Below are 21110 nucleotides of genomic sequence, written 5' to 3' on the forward strand. Positions count from 1 at the left end.
CATCCGACAGGTGAGGTTAGCATGTTCTGCCAGAGGGATTCTGCTTCTTCATCAACCCTGCCCCAGCCCTTGCAACTTCTGAACTTCCCAAAAGTCACTCGGAAAGAGGATTTTTGTAGTCAAAAGGCCCTGTCACCTCAGAGTCTTTCTGGTGAAATTTCTTGGGTGGCACAGCCACCAGGACTGGTGATCAGACACAACGGCCTTCCCTTGGAAGCAGAGAGCGCCCCTTCCCAACATATGTGCAGTGGTGCCTTATAAGAAAAATTTCTAAGACAAAGAAGCAGAAGAAATATGTTGTGGTGGACTGAAAAACAAGATGCAAGGGTTCAAGCCTCACCTCTAGCACAGTCCCAGATTTGCCATGACCTCGACACACCTCCTTTGCAAGTTACGGGAACTAGTTCAGCCCCTCCACGTTTACCTTAAGCTCCAGTCTTCAAAATGACACAAAACAAGAGACACCCTACTGAGCTAAGCACGGCTGCCCCAGCAAATACAGGGTTCCACTTACATGCTCTGTTTTACACAACAAGAGCCTTCAGAGAGTTCTCTGGAAGGAACTGTGCGCAGGAGGTGTAGGGCTCACAAACAAGGCACCAGCCTCCAGCTGCTACAATTCATTTTTAATCAAAGAAGCCATTCCCAAGAAACCACTGCTCATTCCTTTCACATTCCACATTTTATTGAGTTTGGCTGGATTAAAGGGTTAGTTGTATGGTACATGAATTCAATAAATATTTAAGAACTGAATGGTGAAGCCCCATCGCATTAGAGCAGGGAGTTAAGTACATGGATAAGTAAAAATGTATTACTTCGAAAAGATCCAATAACTAGCTGCGGTGGATAAATGTAGCTCTCCAAAAAAAAAAAGATTGTGTGTGTGCTTCAGAAGGCCTTCTAGCCAAGGGCAGCATGGAAGCCCATTACCAGAAAACTGATAAATTAAGAGTAGGTTTTCCATACAAAATAAAATGCACTGCAACAGTTCTGCCATCCCCTGGTCAAAACTGAAAAGGAGTATTTACCAAGTGCAATGCTCTGCCTTGTCAGGCTGGGATGGAGATGAACTCTCCAGGCAGCAACACACCTACCACCAGTTTGCTCCTTGAAAAAGCTTTTTGAAAAGGGAACAGGAGGGGACAAGGAGTAAGAAATGGTGGGAGAAGGGTCTCATTGGCAGATGGGCATACACTCCAGCTTTCTAACCTTAACATAAATTGCTCCTTTGCCATGACAGGCAGCACAGCAAGCATACGACACACCCAGCCTAGGGATGTTTTCTTGCTGCCTGTCTTTCACAGAAAAGAAAAAAATACCATTCAGGTCTGCTTCTTTCTCTGAAGACACAAGTAACAGTTTTTAGTAAATGAAAAGAACTGTCTGAAGACCCCAGGACTGATCTTTAAGGTAAGTGCCATTAGCACTTCCCCTGTCTGTTCAGAAGTCCTGCCTATAGGGTTCAATGTAAAACCATGCAAGAACACTTAACTTTTCAGAAAGCTCAGCTACAAAAGCAATATACAAACTTCTCATGCACCCTATCCATACCTGTGCACCAACCCCCAAGTGGATGGGGAAGCTACAACAACACTATTGTGATTGCCCCTCCCTGCCACAGTTCCAGCAAGCCACTACATCCTGAAGTAACACTAGTTGTTTCTATCTTAGAAAGACTCCAGGCAGGTGAAATGGCTTTGCTGGTACTGCAGGGTAGATCCATTAGGAGCCACACATTATACACTCATCCCGGTTCTCCAGGGAACACACCATGGCTGCTTTATTCCTCTCCTTCTCTTCCTCTTCCCTGGAGGCCTTCTCTCGCTCTCTGAGTTTCTCTTTGTTCAGGGTGAACTGGATGGGGTTAGCAGCTGGTTTTGTCCTTAGATAGTACATGCCAGTCTTCAGACCCTGCAGAGCAAAAGCATGAGTCTAAGAGCTGGAATCAGCTGGAGGTCAGGCGAGTAATACAGCCAAACTCTGAACTGCTGAGGCTGACCTCCCTTAGCCCATACCGCTGTACTGGCCTCAGAGTCACATCTAGCAGTAGCCAGGACTAATGGGAGCAACGCTACAAGCATCCACAGCTTTACTGCTTTGGAGAGATGTTCCACTAGTAACACCAGATTCATGGAAGGAAACAGCCGTTTACCCTTCTAAGAATCAGAGAGACCAACTTTTCATGAAAGAACTTAGCAGCTTGCATCTGCTCTCTGTTCTGAACACGCCTCCCACCCACCCCTCCCAGATACCTGCTTCCACCCATAGAAGTGCATGCTGGTGAGTTTGCCGTAGTTGGGTTCTGCAATATGGATGTTGAGAGACTGGCTCTGGTCAATGAAAGCGCCTCTGTCTGCTGCCATCTTGAGGACAGTTTTCTGGGATATCTCCCACACTGTCTTATAGAGTTGTTTCAAGTCATCAGGAATCTCAGGTATATTCTAAAAGGAAGAGGGAAGAATTTTCCAATGCAGTGTAACCAGTGACAGCCCAAATGTTCACTTTTTTGAAAAAATTTAACAAATACTATTTGATTTTATAAATCGGATTCTTCACCAATTGCTGAAACTTCAGCAGTCCTGACCAGAACTAAGGCTTTTTACAGCCCAACTCTATCACTGAATCCAAGCATCCCGATTCTGAAAGCACACAAGCGTAAAGAAACCTCAGCTGCTGAAAGAGGACAGCTTCTTCCAGGAAATTTGAGAGAAAAAGCTGTTTGCAAACAGACCATTACTGTTTTGCCCTGAATAGGTCTTACAAAAAGCAACCCAACAGCTAGTACTCCCTCAAACTTCAAGGTGGACGCACTTTGTTAGCACGCATGATACCAAGCGTAACAGCCACAGTAGCATTTCAGACTCCACAGCATAAATGATTCATCCCACGCAGACTTCTACATGTAACTTCTGGATCTGGATGTCACATACTCAGCTACTCCCTGCTACAAAATTACCCCTTTATAATCTTTATGATAAATGGGAATCCAAACATTTGCAGAACCTGCCTAAAGTAAAGCAGCCTGACTCAGTATTTGTTCTAGCAAACCAGCACATTTCCATTGGCCTTCTCGATCACACGGGCAGGCTCCAGCAGGAACAGATTATCACTGAGCTCAGGCACATCCCCTCGTATTTCTAATGGAAATGCCACACACTGCAGCTTTTCCTCCACAGGCTAGCTGAGTCACTCATACAGCAGACCTCAAAAGCACTCCGCAGCAAAACAGCCCCCCTGCCAGCACCTCACAGACTAGTTGAGTCCCTGCACTTTTCTCCCTGGTTTCTCACACGTACCTGGATAGAGCCGTTGTGGGCAATGATTTGGTTTTTCATCCCCTCATTCCACAGGCCCCTCTCTGTGAGATCTTTCAACAAGTGCGGATTCACCACCTGCAAGGGGCAAAGCCCAAAGAATGAAAGCACTGTATATTCTCATCTATACGCCCTACCTTATGGTGCAGCTACACCTTCCCAGAGGAGGCAAATCCAATGCACGCAGTTTGTAAATGGTTAAGTAAGACCTTGTATGGTACTGACAAAGTTTGACTTGTCAGTCAGCACTGAGGCCAGACTAGGCACCAGGTTAAAACAAGGTAACAGTTGTGAGATGCTGCTGGCCACAGCAGATGACAACAGAAGGCTGGCTGCCATGCCTAGCTGGCACCAGCCCGGGGCTGAACTAGTAGGACAGTAATGGGAGAAGCTACTAGACATTACAAACGAGAAAGGGCAGTGTATGAAACTCCCCCGCATGAAGAACGCCAAGAGATGTGAAAGGGAGAAATTTGGGTTTACCAGGGCCGCTGACCACAACCTGAATTACTAAATAAGTAAAATCACTAGGACTGCGGTCAGAAGGGGAAAGAACAAAAGAGGTGCAGGCTGTTTATCTAGGAAGAAAAAACAGTGAACTTTTGCTTGCTGGGACTGGGGACAACTGTCCAGCAGCCCTGCACCTGACCTGCAGAGCAGGTTAATAAACCTGTTGTTCTGACCTCACTACACACGCCTGATTTGATCCTGCAGTCAGGAGGAAATGGGAGTGCTTTCTCTAACATCGATGAGGGGACACCTCAGAGGGGACGGACAGACCAGACCCCCCAACAGTTAGATATTCCCCTGGCCTCACATAGAGGTCTTTGCTAATTCCAGCCTCCAGAACTCATATTGTTTCTCCTTCCTGAACAGCAGACCCCTCTGCATCTGCAAAGCTTTTACATGACCTCTTCAGATCTCTTCAGCACTTTACATACAATACAGCTCTTTCTTCAAGACTGTGCAAAGCAGCACTGTGGCCTCAGTTACTCTTCCCATAGCATGCATGTCCCTTCAATAACTTTAGTAATCATCATTCGTTTAGCAATTTCTCCTGCAGGCCATCTTGAAGACCTCATAAAGGTTTTTTCCAGTCAAAAGCAGCACTTCTTTACAATTCTGAGTATTCCACAATGACTGCTGTGGAATAAGCAAAACTGTACTACTACAGTATGTAGTACAGGCCTGACGTTCCCCTTGGTGCTTTTGGCCTTCAACATAAACATCCAACTGAACAGTTACCAAGTGTGTGGCCTCCATCTTGTCTTCCTAAGCAGCGGAAGTCATAAAAGATACGAAAACAGGAAAGCTCTTTCACACAACATACCTGAAACTCTCCTGAGAGGACTCTGCGTGTGTAGATGTTACTGGTGTAGGGCTCAATGGATTCGTTGTTGCCCAAGATCTGAGCAGTGGAAGCAGTTGGCATGGGAGAAAGGAGAAGGCTGTTTCTGACACCATATCTAATAACAATAGTCAAGAGTTAGAAAGCTTCGACCATGTGAGACAAGACAGAAAAGACCCAAGAACAACAGAGTTTATATACTGTCTGCAAAGAGCAAGAGGGCCAGTATAAGGAACTCTGGGCTCACACGCTCAGAAATCTCACTTCTCAGTAACCTGCAAACCCTCAGATTACCTGCAGTAAAAAAAAGGAAGCTCCACTAAACTTGTAACGTGGGTCAACATGGAAGTGTAACTAAAGCCTTAGCTATTTTTGCCTTTTATCAGAGGCTTTCCCAAATTATTTAGTCATGAGAAAAGGCAGAGGAAAAAAACCCAAAAAATCTGTCAGGCACTCCACAACTCCACAGCACCCAGGCAAAACCAAAACGAGCAGCCCACGAAGAGCCTGAGAACTCTCCATACACAAGACAGAGACAGATTTACTGAATTTTAAAATTAGAGCCATACAAATTGAAGAAATTCATTACAGGCACTTCAGCTTTAACAATTCCTTTAACAATTTAACAATCTTCAGGATGTTCAAGGCTCAGCTGCTTTTCCATGTCAGCTCCCAAAGAGCTTTTCCATGAGCTCCCAAACCCAACTGACACTGTCCCAACTCATCACTACATTTGTTTAACAGGTACACAAACCATTCTGCTGATTCATTCAAGATGAAGTAAGAGCTCACCTAAACCAGTCTAGGGGGTGGGCTCTCTCTGGCTTGGGAAAAAGCTAGCCATCCACAAAACAGTTTTGAAGAAAGATCTACTGGGGCAAAACACATAGGACCATTTTTACCCTTCTGCCCTTTTGATTTTAGTCAGAACACAACGAATGTATTTTACATCTAATACAAACTGTGTAAGACTACTCACTTAGCAATCTTCTCCTTTAAAGCCTTCCAGTCCCAAAGATCAGATGGGGTGACCTTCCACATGTCATACTGAAGAATCTGAAGAACACAGGTATTGTCCACATTAGACTGCACTCTTTTCTCCACACTATAAATCACATTGTAAAATGACCTGTTATTCCTATTAACTATTCTCTACAATTCAGCTTCAGCAAAGCTCCTCTATCATAATCTTACACTCAATCTTTTAATTGTGCTAAAGATGACAGCCAACACAGGATGAGCCTTGCTTTTCTTTTATTGCTCTCTGCACCTCAGTTTAACTTACGCATTTCTTACTGCACTTAAGAAGCCATATTGTGGAGGAAAACTCAAGCACCATTTGTACCGTTGTGACATTATCAGCCTAAGGTGTTTCAGTCATACATCTTCTGTATCAAAGGCCAGGCACAGTCACATTACCTGCTTTTCATAGCTTTGGCACTGACACGACAGCTCCTGGTACTTACTCCTTTACTGACGGGAGAACCCTCATACGTTTCGTACGGTCCTTGCTCCTTGGCAAGTTCACAGCTGGCTTCCAAAGCACCATAATAAATGGTCTCAAAAATCTGCTGGTTCAAGCGCTGGGCCTCAGGACTTTCAAAAGGGTACCTCATCAAAATGAAAGCATCTGCCAGGCCCTGCACACCAATGCCAATGGGACGATGGCGTCTGTTGGAACGTTCAGCCTGCGTGGCATTCAAGCAAAGAGAATAATTACCTTTAGCACAACTACATAGAATCATAGAATAAATAAGGTTGAAAAGGACCTCTGAAAGGAATTTTTCATCCATACCATTGCCTTAACTTTTGAGCCATCCATTCTCTTGCAACAACCTGCCTTTCAACTCTGCCCAGTTCCCCACTGTTTGCTGTTTGGTGGGGCAAGACTTTGATGACCCAAATTAATTTTGTTAGAAGTGATCACCAACCTTAACTGCTCAACCTGACAAAGGAAGCCATGATATAGAAGTGAACACTAAGCACTTTCTGAAAAACAGGCCCGTGAAGACATTTCATAGAACAGAATCAGAGAATTGTTCAGGTTGGAAAAGACCTTTAAGAACATCGAGTCCAACAGTAAACCTAATACTGCCAAGTCCACCAATAAACCACGTCCCTTAGCACCACGTCTATGTGTCTTTTAAATACCTCCAGGGATGGTGACTCCACCACATCCCCATGCAGCCTGTTCCAGTGCTTGACAACCGTCTCAGGGTAGACATTTTTCCTAATATCCAGTCTAAACCTTCCCTGGTGCAGCCTGAGGCTGTTTCCTCTTGTACTGTCACTTGTTACCTGGGAGAAGAGCCTGACTCCCACCTGCTTACAATCTCCTTTCAGGAAGTCGTACAGAGCGAGAAGGTTCCCCCTGAGCCTCCTTTTGTCTAGGTTAAACAACCCCAGCTCCCCTAGCCGCTCCTTATCAGACTTGAGCTCCAGCCCCTTCCCGAGCTCTGTTGCCCACCTCTGGACACGTTCCAGCACCACCATGTCTTTCCTGTAGTGAGGGACCCAAAACTGAACACAATATTCGAGGTGCAGCCTCACCAGTGCAGAGTACAGGGGGACAATCACTGTCCTGGCCCTGCTGGCCACACTGTTTCTGATACAAGCCAGGATGCTGTTGGCCTTCTTGGCCACTTGGGCACACTGCCGGCTCATGTTCAGCCAGGCTGTCGACCAACATCTTCACATCCATTTTCTCCCAGGCAGCTTTCCAGCCACTCTCCCCAAGCTTGTAGCATTCCACAGGGTTGCTGTGACCCAAGTGCAGCAGCCAGCACTAAGCCTTGTTTAAACGCATGCATTCAAATTGTATATGCTAGAAAAATCTGATCCTCATCAGGTTTGGCTTCACACTTTGGGTATTTGTTTATTTCCTCCTTCAACACCCAGCTCTGCCGCTTGCCTTTCTATGTTCTTGCAATGCAACAAACCCTGCTCCCATTCCTCTTCAACAATTGCCAACTCTCTCCCCACTTTCCTTCCAGAAAGCAGCCTATGCACCCTCCAAAAGTGCATAAAACCAAAAAGACCGAGTTACACCTTGGGATCTTTCCAGCACTCTTTTCTCTGTTCCACTTTCCAGTCTATTCCTAGTGCTGTTCTGTGCTTTATGGAAATCCTCACACATGAAAAAATTCCAACTGCAGAATCATCTCAAGGGGAGGCTTTTTCTACAACTGCTTTGCTAAGGAACCATTATGGGTTAAAGCGTAAGAAGCCACTAACAAGGGGTCACAAATGCAAACAGGTAGTTCATGGAACTCCCAACTATTTGCCAAAACAGGTTTACAAAATCCCTCACTGATTGCTTCCGCCCAAGACTGAACTGGGATCGCCACAGAACAGCGGGCCCTTTGTCAGCAGACACTTGGCATGCCTTCAGCCCTGTATCAGCTCAGCACTGCACTCACCTCTGGCACAGGGTAGTAGTTGATATCAATGATTTTGTTCAGGTTTCGGACAATAACTTTAGTGACCTCAGCTAGCTTCTTGAAATCATACGTATGCTCTGAAGTGACGTACATGTTCAGGGCTATAGAGGCCAAATTACAAACTGCAACCTGTGGAGAGAAAACAGTGAAAACAGGCATGCCAGCCAAACACCCCATGCAAAAAACCCACAATCTCAGTTCCAGAACACACCCTCTATCCAAACTATACGGAAACAAAAGGATCAAGCAACCTATAAGGTGGGGAAAAAACACTCCTCGTTTCCATGTTATCTTACGAGTTGTTAAAAAGGGGTGACAACAATTTTAAAAGCATTAGTAGAAGTCAGTATCACAATAAAAATTCAGTTCTCTGGCCTGGTCAATCTTATCGCCTGCAAGCCATTCTTACATAAATGAAGCCTAACGATTTCTTTTGTTACTAGAATCTGCAGCTGATCTGAATATTAGGGCATTTTCTAACATGAACATTAATTCCAGTCCCAGAAGAACTGAAAGACGTCAGCTACAATTTCTTACGCAGTGCAGGCAGGCAAGATGACTCTCCACCTCTTCTAGACTACTCAGGATTTTATGAATACTGAGTAGTTCAAAAAGCGTGAACTAAAGAACTACTAGGGGCTCAGGCAGTAGAAACTGATATGCTCAGTTACAGCAGCCTCAAGAGCTTTACTGCACAAGAAATTCCCAATGATGTACTCCTCATTTCTATGTTCTTCCTTTGCCTTTCTTTTTTGTTCACAATGCTAACATAACACATCCACAGAGCACCAAGATTAGGGTAGTACATAGGGAACTCAGGGGGAATTGTTACTAATACATAGGCCTGGAGGTAAGAGAGGCATGGTTTTACCAAATCACTAGCTGAAGAGATGCTTACATCAGCTACCAGCAAGCCAAAGAGCTCACTTCTCCCTCACACTTTCAGAGGTTCGCTTCAGTGGGTATCTTGTTTTATACCAAATCCTCCATGGGACTTGGAAGGGAGGGGAAACCCACACACAGAGTTAGTGGAAGAGCTGTAAGTACTTCAGTTGAAACATTCCCAGAATTTTCTTAGCTACCTGTTCCCTTCCCCAACCAACAGTCAGATACATCTTACCTTATGGAGACAGGCTGGGAGAGCTGGGGCTGTGCAGCCTGGGGAGGAGAAGGCTGCGGGGAGACCTTAGAGCAGCTCCCAGTGCCTGGAGGGGCCGACAGGAAAGCTGGGGAGGGGCTTTGGGCAAGGGCAGGGAGTGGTGGGACAGGGGGGAATGGCTTGAAGCTGAGAGAGGGGAGATTTAGGTTGGACATGAGGAAGAAACCCTTCCCCGTGAGGGCGGCGAGGCGCTGGCCCAGGCTGCCCAGAGCAGCTGTGGGTGCCCCATCCCTGGCAGGGCTCAAGGCCAGGCTGGACGGGGCTGGGAGCAGCCTGGGCTGGGGGGAGGGGGCCCTGCCCCTGGCAGGGGGTGGGACTGGCTGGTTTTGAAGGTCCCTTCCAACCCAAACCATTTCATGATTTTATAATATTCTAGAAACCTGCAACAAGAGCATGCACAGCTTTCCTAAACACTACAAGTTCCTGTTCTCCACCTACCTCATCTTTGCTGGTATACTCCACTATTTCTGTACACAGATTGCTGCATTTGATGGTCCCCAAGTTCTGCTGATTGCTCTTTCGGTTGCAAGAGTCTTTGTAGAGCATGTATGGTGTGCCAGTCTCCGTCTGTGATTCAATGATAGCGTACCACAGCTGCTGGGCCTTCACCACTCTGCGGACACGGCCTTGCTTCTCATAACTGCAAGAGGACAAATGTTGCTTAATAATTCCCAGGCTCTCCAAAACCAGCAGTGAAAGACAGTAATTTTTAACACAACATCAGGTTCTCAGGCAGGCAAGACCCCATTCTCTTCTGAACTAGCCAGAAGAGTATCAGCAGGGTATCAAGACTGTCCTTGTTTAAAGAAAACAGAAATCTTTCACTGTAACATCCTACGCAACTACTTCAAAACAAAGCCATCGACCGCATTAAGCAGGGATCACTTCAGAATTTCCCTTTAACAAGCTAAAACAATCATACATACATCGTTCTATCTCCAGCAGGTCAGAGTTTGAAGCAAACAGTAAGCAGACATTCCCCATCTTTGCCCTTTTACCATCTGATAACAGAATTCACTGACCACTTACGAGCCACCACCACCAACCCGTGCATTGGCTCCCAGACACCACACTCCAAGGACAGTTCTGTGAATGGGTGACTACTACTTAAAAGTCTATTCACTTTTCTTACCTCTCATATAGTTTCTCAAATTCCTCTCCCCAAACCTCATCTAGGCCAGGACACTCATTTGGACACATTAAGGACCAGTCCTGTAAGAAGGAAAAACATTCAGAGAAAATCTTTAGGCACCTCATTAACTAAAGGCATACAACTTCATCAACAAATCCTGCTGTAAACAGGAACATGCAAATTACACTTCCCCTGCTAAGAATCCAGGAACCAACTCTGCCAGCAGACGTGGGGAAGGTGTTTTATCAGACTAGTCAGATTTAAAAAGGAATGATACAAATAGTTATGACCAAACTGCATGTTTAGTCCTGAAAGGACTGGTTCTCAAGACGTAACCTGTTTTAAAGCAAACACAAGCCATCATAAGCAGATCAATTTACTGAGAAGATTTTGATGCTTTAAGAAAATTCCAGAGTAAAAATTTAATGTAATAGTGTAAGTACATAAGTCATGGGCTGCCAGACTAAACATCGAAGCAAAGTATCCCACTGGAGTTCTCCAACTCCACTGTCTACCTACACAGCCTACTTCTCAAATATGGTGCAGCAGCTCTTTCAAGAAGCTCCTTTGCTGCTAGGAAGACAGCTCTGCAACCTTTCATGAACTCCATCCCAGGGCTGGTCACCTGTTCCTCCATTACCAGGCCTACTCTGCACCAATCAAGCTTCTTACCTGGTTGGTTTCAACTCGCTTCATGAAGAGATCAGGAATCCAGAGGGCAAAGAAAAGGTCTCTGGCTCGCTGCTCTTCTTTCCCAGTGTTCTTCTTTAAGTCAAGAAACTCAAAGATATCCAAATGCCATGGCTCCAGGTAGATGGCAAAAGCCCCAGGTCTCTGTTACATAAAACACAGTCAACATCAGAACACATTGCCCTTGGAAAGCAAATCTGCACTGCTCCCGACTGCACACAATACCATAAACTAACTGGAGGTGAGTTTTATACTCTCATTAAAGCAATTTCAGTATTTTTTGCATTACTGTTCTCTCACTTACTGCAACTGGGCCACGGTATTAGTTCCAGATTCTCAATAAAAATTATTAGTAACAAAAATACATATCCTCTGTGTAAACAAGAGCTTGATAAATCTTGGATTTACTTATTGTGTCATGCCTCCATTGGACTGTGTGAAGACAAAGGATCAAGAAGCTTTCTACAGCCTTATGCCTTAATTCACTACAGGGCATTCAAGGACTGACTAACAACCAGCAAGAGGCTGCTCTAACATGTGCGTATCATGTACGGGCATATACCAAAAGACATACCTGCAGGATAAAATGCATAGTGAAAGGGGAACACCAGAATGTCAACCAGGGGGGGAAACGCCCTATTTTAATTGTGTTTCATCTACAACCACTGCATCACTCACTGATGTTACTGGGTCAATCCTTCACAGATGTGGAACCTCCCTCTCTGACCTGAGGTTCCCTTCTTGACTTCAATTTAAGGGGAAGCCAGTACCTTGTTTCCACCTTGATCCACATAACGAGCAGTGTTGTTGTAGACCCTCAGCATTGGAACAAGCCCATTGGAATTTCCATTTGTCTGCAGAGGCACAGGAAAACCATCAATACTGAAAAGCAGCTGCCTGAAGAGATGGGCCTACATTTTCTGTATGTCTTCCAGCAGTCTGCAAAACTTTTATGCTGAAAGCTAGGGACTGACCACCCCCATCAGTTATTTGGTATTCCCTTCCCCACACCTTTTTTACCAATAGACAAAAATATATATATCGGCTACTGGTCCCACAGTTTAAAAAGATGTACCTCCTAACTTCTTCCTCTACACTGTGTAATCTAGAGGTTTGCAGAGGTTACATATGCTGTGACAAAAAAAACCAAACACACATTCAGAGATGATCTTGGGCAGTTAAAGACGTACAAAAAGGAAAAGAGCTAATGCACAAGTCTCTAAGTACATCTCTAGGTTGCTCATACATAAATAAGCTGGAATTGTCTGATCAAACAGTGGAATAAGATCCTCTTTTTAGAAGGACTTCTATTAGGAGGCCAAAACACAAAGGAAAACCAACCTTTTTGCCTTAGAGCATACTGGAAAGGGAAGGACTACTGAGCTAGACAAGCTGCTGTGTTAAACTGACTGGTAGAAGCAGCATTGATCTGGCAACCAAAATACAGAGATTTCCTGAAACCAAGAGGTTAACCTCTGCTGGGAACACCATCTGCACGCTCACCCCAGCAATATAGCTGCCCGTGGCTCTGATACAGCTCACAGCAAGGCCAATCCCACCAGCAGACTTTGAGATCAGTGCACACTGCTTGAGAGTGTCATAGATTCCTTCAATGCTGTCATCCTTCATGCACAGCAGGAAACAACTAATGAAAACAAATAGCTTTAGCATACAAAGATTAAAACAAAAAGTCAAGAAGTATTTCACCGAGGCTGCAGTAAAACACAGGTAAACACTGAATCTTTAACATGCTATGCAAAGCAAATAAATGAAGCAAAACCATAGGTTGCAAAGTGGAATACAGGATAGTTTTATAAAAACATCATGAGCAATAGTTGTATTACCTAAACGTGTGTTGTTGAAGCAAAAGGTTTTTAGAGTCTTTTCAGTTATGCTTACTACTTTTAGAAGGTTTTAGAAAACAATTACCAAGATTTGTTTTGTAATCTACAGAAGACTACACACATAGGTACCTTTTAAATAAAATATAGTCATGTAAACATTACCACTGGCTTTAGAAGCTTACAGAAACCTAGGTATTTTTCCCCAAAGACTACACTAGGTAACAGGTTAAATTTGACAGTTCTCAAAACTTCATAGAACAATCACAAAAACACAGCTACTCTTTTCAGAAGATGTGAAACTATTTCATTTGAACAGACCCGATCTCCAAAACTTTATCTTCTCCCAGTTATGCACTAAGCAAACTTGAAAGCCAAAGGTACCTGGAAAGTTGAGGCCGGTTGGTACCTGCATTGAATAACGTGGGGGAGGCATGGGTAAACCACCTTTCAGAGAGAAGATTGTAGGTTTCAATTGCAGCATCAATGTCATTTTTGTGGATCCCCACCGATACTCTCATCAACATATGCTGAGGACGCTCAGCAACTGAATGCAAAAAGCAAAGAAGAAAACAGAATGTCGGTGTGACATTTACTATTGGTACAGACAGACGTAGAGGTCATGGCAATAAGCTACAAACAGCATGCAGTGGGCCACTTGAGAGCCATAGTTTTCATAGAATCACAGAATAAACCGGGTTGGAAGGAACTCCAGGAGGTTGCCAGTCCAATCTCGGGCTCAAAGAACAGTCAGCTGAGAGAGTCAGAGCAGTCTGCTCAGGACATTACCCAGCAGAGTTTTTCAAAACTCAAGGACAAGGACCGCATAACCCCGCTCAACAACCTGCTCCAATGCGTGACTGTTCTCATGGGACACACGGAGAAGTGAACACACAGCTGTACTAACAGTTAAAATCCAATCAAATATCCAAACCTGCATCCAATTGCTAAGTTTATTATATTACAATTAACCTCTCATCTTTCTGGTGTCCTAGGATTTTCATGCTAAGGACCTGCAATAACTGGCACAGATAGCCCAGTAGCTCTTTCAAGTTTAAATTTATTAGAAAGTGCTTAGCGTTATGAAACAAGTCCACAGCGGGACACGACCTGCTTCATCTTCTACATCCCAGATAACAGGTAGCTTTCAAAGCAAAAAGGTCCTTAGAACAGAGAGGTGAAGTACAGCTGTCCAGGTCACGCTGCCATTATTTGGAACACTCAAGTAAATTTGCCACAGTGCTGCTCTTTAATGATCAGCTGTTCCCCTTGCAAGCATACCACTGCCACCAAAAAAATGCTAGATTCTTAGCCTAAGGAAAGAAGTTGCACATGCCCAGAGAAAACCTACTACGAATGTTTTGCTATTTTTTTAAAAACAGTACATGGTGCTTTTACTGGAATGCTATAGGGAAAGCTGTGAGGTAGCCTATTTACCTCCTCAACCCCTAGTCTGAGCCATGCATGGTCTTGATTTTAAATACTATTTTAAGTTGATACAGACAGTTCTTACCTTTTGAGTTGATTTTCAGCAAGTAGGAACGTTCTAGAGTCTTAAAAAGAGGGAATGAATTTTAGTAGACAGACAGTTTTAAAAAAAATCCTATTAACTCCAAACTTAAGTATCTTCATGCTCCTTAACCTGGGCTTCAACAGAAGCACCAGCCCTGCACTCCAGTCCCCCTCTTGTTAATGACATAGGGTATTAGGTGACTAATGACTGAAAAAAAACCAAACAGAAGTCCACTGTAAGATTCCAACACTGAGGAGTCTATACTTTGGATTATGGAGTGGTAGTAGTGCGTGCAGTTGCAACATTCACCGCTACCTCTCAACACACAGTGAATGAAGGGTAGAAGAAAAGGGAGTTCTTGTTCTCCACAACCCTGTCCCTTCTTAAAGTATTGTCCGTTGTGCCACAAGAATGCTTTCCAGACAACCTGTATCACAGTCTGCAGTGCTGGGTGTCGAACACACAAAATTAGAAATATGGCAATGCTGCAACTAGAGCAGATGCTTGGATTAAGCTTGGATTACATCAGTAATTAGAGGATGTCAAGAATTTCATACCTATATACATATAGAAACACACACACCCATTCAAGGTCCCCTCCTTCCGTCCTTGCCTATGCTGCTTCCACAGCTGCTCTGCTCTTGACATGCACTAGACGTTTCCTCATTGCAGACTACTTCCCCCAGACTAGAAGGCACCATATCAGATGTGTCAATGGAAACTCTAGGTGAAGACCCCCAGTTCTTAGATTCACAAGAACTACCTGAAGTACCCAGTGCTATGGAATTGTGAAATACTCTCCAGCTAACTCTCCAGAGAGCCCACTGCATTGCACACTAAAACAACTAGGCAAAGAACAGTATGTTGTGAGGGGAGCAGGAGGAGCAGATGGTGGGGGCACAGCAGACTGGACCGGTTGTCGGAGAGATGTGCCAGCAGCATGGAAGAAGACAAATGCGTGGGATGACACACTGAGAACAACTGTTACACAAAACAATGGGGAAAACCCAAAATCCCTTTTTTGGTTTATTAAAATTTAGATTACTTCCTTGAGGAATTGCATGAGCTGGGAAGCTTTCAACAACATTCAGTTGCTATTTACTGCGAAACAGTTAGAGCCCAAGAGTTAAAATACTACAGCAGCCAAGGGTACACAATGAGGCCACGAAGAAAGTACATGATTCACCTAGTTAGGCAACTGCTTTGTGCAGGTACTCTTCGTTTTTTAACAAACTCATTAACGTCCCACCTACTCCATTTGCCCTCCTTGCCCAAATCTAGATGGTTCCACAACTATTCTCACTCTTCCCACAAGACTCAGCTCCAGGACAGTATCAAAACAGCTGTCTTCATTATCATGAGTAATGTGCTTTTTACCTTAAAACCAAAATAGTTGTAGGAGAAGTCTCTGTCATAGATAATGGCAGAATTCAGGCGCTGAAAGGAAATAATACAGAGAAAAATTTACATTTACAGCCTTTTTGTGCCTCACGTTAAGGTATAATAATGCTATCATTGTTTGGCATTTCTGGCCTCAAAGATCTAGTGAAACTGACATCACATCAGAGGAATAAAGTAGGGAAGAGCACTTAGCTTGAAACAACAAATGCACAGTTTTAACAAATTTTTTCCAAGTATAATGCACAATTGTTGGCTACATCTTAATGAAATCTAACTAGACACTAAGAAACACAACATAGAATGAAAATACAAACGTGACTTCCTCGTAAGCACAAAGACCTGAAACAACCTGAAGTCAGAAATCAAACATCAACTCTCCCTTTTGTGCAAACAAAACAGATTGCTACATCAAAAGGTACTTTTCCTCAAAATTAATCGGTTCCGCTGATCATGACTACAAGGACAACCAAGAAGATTCTAATTCAGAAACATCCTTACATGAAGGAAATTCCTACATCCTCTCTTTTAAACTCTCCAAAACAGTGCAATTACCACCTGCACTGGTTTCTGCATTGTCTTTCTGTCCTAAAGCAAACATGGCTCACTTAAAAAATAAGAAAAATAAATTATTTGAACTAGTTCACTGAATTTTTAAAACTGAAAAAGTGAAAAAGTGAAAAAACCATTACATACATCTTTGTTGGCCAAAACTATGTCTAGAGTTTCTTTGGAGACCATTGGTGAGTGCTTCCCATTGTGAGGGTTAATGTAGTTGTAGAGATCATCCATCACATCTGCAACAGAAAGGTATTTAAAAAGAAGGACAACCACACACATATATGCATCACCTGCCATTTGTTTTTAAGGATTTAACAGGCAGGACTACCCATCCTCTAAAACAACGCCCTCCAGCTCTACAAGCGTGAAACTTTTGTTCTATTTGCTCAGTACTATTACTAATCTGTTAACTTTAAAAATGCACTTCTCTTACAATGCTTTTTTAATAGAATTTATAACACATAACAAATGGAAAAGAAAGTGGGTGCAACCTAATTTCAATCAGTTACATTTTTCATCAATCTACTTATACAGATACCTTTCACAAAACAGGCAATTTCATATTCCTTGTGACACGCCTAAGACTCATGTTTTCCATCTCCATGGCATTTTTAGTTAGCCTGGGTACTTAGTAACTTCTGCTTCAGAAAGAGATTTCCCTATTTATATCCCCTGAAACTCCTACTCCCTTTCTGACTAATTGCTATGCAAGTGCCCCTGAAGAGACTTACCACTGAATACTTTCTTAGTTTCTTTGTGCAAATTGGACACCGCAATCCTTGCTGCCAGGATAGCATAGTCCGGGTGTTTGGTGGTCAAGGTTGCGGCCGTTTCAGCAGCCAGTGTATCCAGTTCCACCGTTGTGACACCACTGTACAGCCCCTGAATCACCTTCATGGTGATCTGGGCCTGAAAAAAGGAAAATTCTAGAGGTTAGCTACCTGTTGTTGAGGAAAAAAAAAATCCTCATGTTTCAACCATTTGAGATGTAAGATGTGCTTCACTATAAGCAGTACCATTCACCCTGTTTGAATAGAAAAGTGAATTAAAATACCAAACCCTCTCAGTGAGGTACTGACTCCTAAAATTTCAAAATAATACTGGGGCAGAAGGGAGAGTGAGGAAAGCGTGAGGAAAGCAGAAACTGCCAATCCAGAATCATTAACAGTTTTTATTCTGCACTTTCCTGAAGGCTAGGATAGAGTAGCAGCAAAGTTCATACGGAAAAAAGTGAGATTAAAACAGTACTTGCTTGGAAGTTTTGAAACTCCAGACGAAGCTTGACTTTATCAGTTTCTGAGACATGGAAGCACTATGTTTAAAATCATTTCATGACAAGAACGAAAAAAAAACCAAGCCTGGAAGGGATACAATAGCTTTTGCTTCATGGCTTAAATTCATCTTCATCTGCCAGTTAGGACCTTTTGTGGGAAGACTTTTGCATCTACCATCTCTAAAGTATGTTCTGCTTTTCTCTCAAGCATTTAGCACTGATCTCTACAAGGAAGAGTATATTCTATACTGGAGATGGGAGGTCTGATCTAGCGTGGTAACTGCTGAATGTGCTGGAATTGTCAACAGCCTCACAAAACCAGGACCTGTAATTTTCAAACCTTACCCTCTGAAAGTAAGCACATGAGGTCAGGGATTTCTAGCATTGGCTTGTAAAGCACCTGGCACAAGAAGATCCAAGTCCAAAAGGAGAAACTCAGTTCCAGGAAGAGATGTCACACACTACTGCAGACTAAATAAGAATGCGGCACTTTGTGTAAGATTAGCTTCATTATTAAGACAGGGTTATTAAGAGTCAGGAGGAATAGGAATCTTGCTTCTGTCCTACGTCACTGAGATCAAGTCAGTATACTTTGTGTTTCAGTAATCAAGTCACTAACGCTCCTCCTCCTGCTCTCTCTCCATGGCTGAAGAGCGCTACTTTCTGGTGCAGAATGAATGTCAAGATATTTTACAGATGCAATTTAAGAAAATAGATCAATAGAGATGTGAAAAGCCTAAGTTGACAACTCCAGAATGAACACACTGGGTCTGCACATCTGTGTAAAAAAAAAAAAAAAAAAAAAAGTCTCACAGAGATCGGTGGATCCGCAAGGGAGTCAGCCTCTGTACAGGCTTTGGAAGGAGAAGCTTACACAAGTGCACTCAAACAAGCTTACAACATGCACTCAAAATCGTACACAGCTCGAAAAAACAAAGTAGGGATACTATAATGACAGGGGGATATTGTCAGACAGAAAGGGCACCTTATTTTATGATGAGAAGATCAAGAGCTACTTTCCATATAGTATTGCTCAGAATTTGCAGACTGAAATAGAGAGCAGTGTACCAAAACCAAAATATGTGAATTGGAGCAACCAACAATTCTTTTTTAAGCACAAGAAGCTAAATTGCTTCAACGTCTAAGGTAAAAACAATTTACAATAGGTAAACTGATTTTTCTCCCCACCACCCTCAGACTCTGTACCTGTGAAGCAAAAAAACCTCAGAACACAAACAATTAGAAGAAACACATTGTGAATGCATTTGCCCAGAATTCCTGTGCAGGCTGCCATGGCTGGCTTTTGCCAAGGAGAAGAGCTGGGTAACAATTGCTCACCACTGTCAGCTTTTAGCAGCTATCACCCAAGGGGCAGGGAACAGGACAGCAGGAAAAAGGACAGACTCACAGGATCGACGAAGTCAGCATTGAGGCCATAGCAAAGCTTCTGGATGCGCGACGTGATCTTGTCAAACATGACGCGCTCTTGACGTCCATCTGTTGGAGAAAAGGTTGCGATCACAACAGCTCCCATTACAATAAAGAACGAGTTAAGCACAGTATCCTCCTAACCTAGCACCTCACACAAGAGGCCAGCCCTCTTTTAGGGAAGCCTGGGATGGGAATCACCAAGGACAACCCGCTTATGTTCTCTGTTTAGGCCCAAGACTACCCCTCCACCCCAGCATGCTCCTGCTGCAGATGATCTGCTCCACACGGGACCCCTCACTCAGAGGCACAGGTCTCAGTATCGTGAGGAAAAACAGGGACCTCCCACCACTTCAAGAGGGGTACAACTACCCGCTACAGGGCCAAGAAATTCCCACCCCACTACACCTAAAACTTTGCATAAATGCAATTCTCGGGACCACCGCTGCAGATGGGGAACCCAGGTGAGGGCCACCTTAGCCCCCCTGTCCCCCAAAGACTGGGGTTTCCTCCTCTGGCCGAACACTCTCCTTTGATCAAAGGTGTGGGGACCAAGCCCAGACCACGTTGCCATGGTGGGTGGAGGATGTCTCCCAAAGCAAACCGAGGGGTCTCACCCCTCACTCTCAGTGTCATTGGGGGAGCTTCCTCACTACTCCAGGGTCCCTGCAATGCAGATGGGGTGCTATCCTCTCACTCTTGGTGCCATGCAAGCTACCCCCAAAGCACAGGGGATCCCATCCTTCCACATCCCATGAGGAACCCTCTGAAAACAGAGTAGGGGTCCCCATCTGCTCACTTTAAGTGCCAGAAGAAGGACCCCCAAAGCAGAGGGGGTCCCATCCCCTCACACCAGGCACCATTAGAGGGACCCACCCAAAGCCATGGGGATCCGGTGTCCACTCACATCAGGCGCCACGAAAGGGATCCCCCAAAGCAGAGGGGGTCCCGTCCCCTCGCACCAGATGCGAGGAGGAGGACCCCCCCCAAAGCAGAAGGAGTTACCCCACCCCCCTACACTCGGAGCCATGAGAGAGACCCCCACCCCAGAGGAGAGGGGCGACCCCATCCCCTCCCCTGCGGTGCGGAGGGAAGTCCCGTGCCCGGCCGGTGCCCCTCCACGGCGGAGGGCTCTTCCTCACCCCGCTTGACGACGTGCATGGCGGCGGTCGGCGTCCCGGGTCTCTCAACGGCTCCTCAGCGCCAAGCGCGGTCCAAGCGCTTCCCGCTCCCGCCAACTGCGCTGACCCCGCTGCGCCGCCGTAGCGCTCCACCCCTCCGGCTGAGGCTCAGGGCGACATCTTGCCTCCGGGCACTGTCTCCGTCTTTGTGCTCTTCCCCCCACCGCCAACGACTTCAGCGCTGCCTTTCACCGTTAGCGCAGACTCCTCCCTTCCTCCATCCCTACCTTCCCCCGACCCCTTCTCCCGGGAAACACCACCCCGCCGGGGAACAACACCCCGCTTGCCCGCTTCCAAGATGGCGACCGACGGCCCGCCTCCCACGGCAGGAGGCGGTGGGACGGGAAAGGGCGGTGCACGCCGGCTCCAGGGCGGGACGTATGGAGCCCGCCAAGGGACAAAACGCCCTCATCCTGCGATAAGCAATATAGCAGCAACAATAGCAATTACAATTATGATAAAGGAAGGCCCAGTTTCGGAACGAGAGGCGGTCGCCCCCAACCCCCTTTCTGCCTGCACCCCACACAGAACGCCGCCCCCCTGGGGCAGAGGCCTGTACGGGCATGGTGGCCCGTGCACCAGCATGGCACCCAGCCCAGGCTCTCCTGCCAGCAGGCTGGGGCCATGGGCAGGAGGGGAGCTGGCCCTGTCAGGAGAAATGCCTCTGGGGGACACACAGTCCCCGGAGGGCTCTGAAGGCCGGCAGCGGGGGACGCTGAGCTGCCATTCCCAGCCAAAGCGGCGGGTGCCCCAGCTAAGGGTGACATCAAGGGCACACATCCCTCCACAAAGACCTTCTGGGATGTTAAAGAAAACTATAATTGCTCTTACA

At 45.2% G+C, this 21110-nt stretch overlaps 1 protein-coding gene across 1 annotated transcript; it reads right to left on the reverse strand.

Annotated features, from left to right (window-relative positions):
• Positions 1-663: 663 nt before the first annotated feature.
• On the reverse strand, positions 664-20559 carry RRM1 (ribonucleotide reductase catalytic subunit M1). The gene is made up of 19 exons (XM_005230435.4): positions 20240-20559; positions 19078-19166; positions 17128-17305; positions 16532-16632; positions 15815-15874; positions 14438-14477; positions 13309-13471; positions 12587-12728; positions 11854-11937; positions 11066-11227; positions 10394-10473; positions 9700-9901; positions 8082-8231; positions 6129-6350; positions 5642-5718; positions 4645-4780; positions 3297-3392; positions 2253-2441; positions 664-1911 (listed from the first exon to the last, which is right to left on the reverse strand). Exons 1-19 carry the CDS (start codon positions 20256-20258, stop codon positions 1723-1725), a joined length of 2379 nt encoding a protein of 792 aa, XP_005230492.1. The 5' UTR covers positions 20259-20559; the 3' UTR covers positions 664-1722.
• Positions 20560-21110: the final 551 nt, after the last annotated feature.

Source organism: Falco peregrinus, chromosome 4 (genome assembly GCF_023634155.1).
Source record: "Falco peregrinus isolate bFalPer1 chromosome 4, bFalPer1.pri, whole genome shotgun sequence".
Classification (NCBI taxonomy): domain Eukaryota; kingdom Metazoa; phylum Chordata; class Aves; order Falconiformes; family Falconidae; genus Falco; species Falco peregrinus.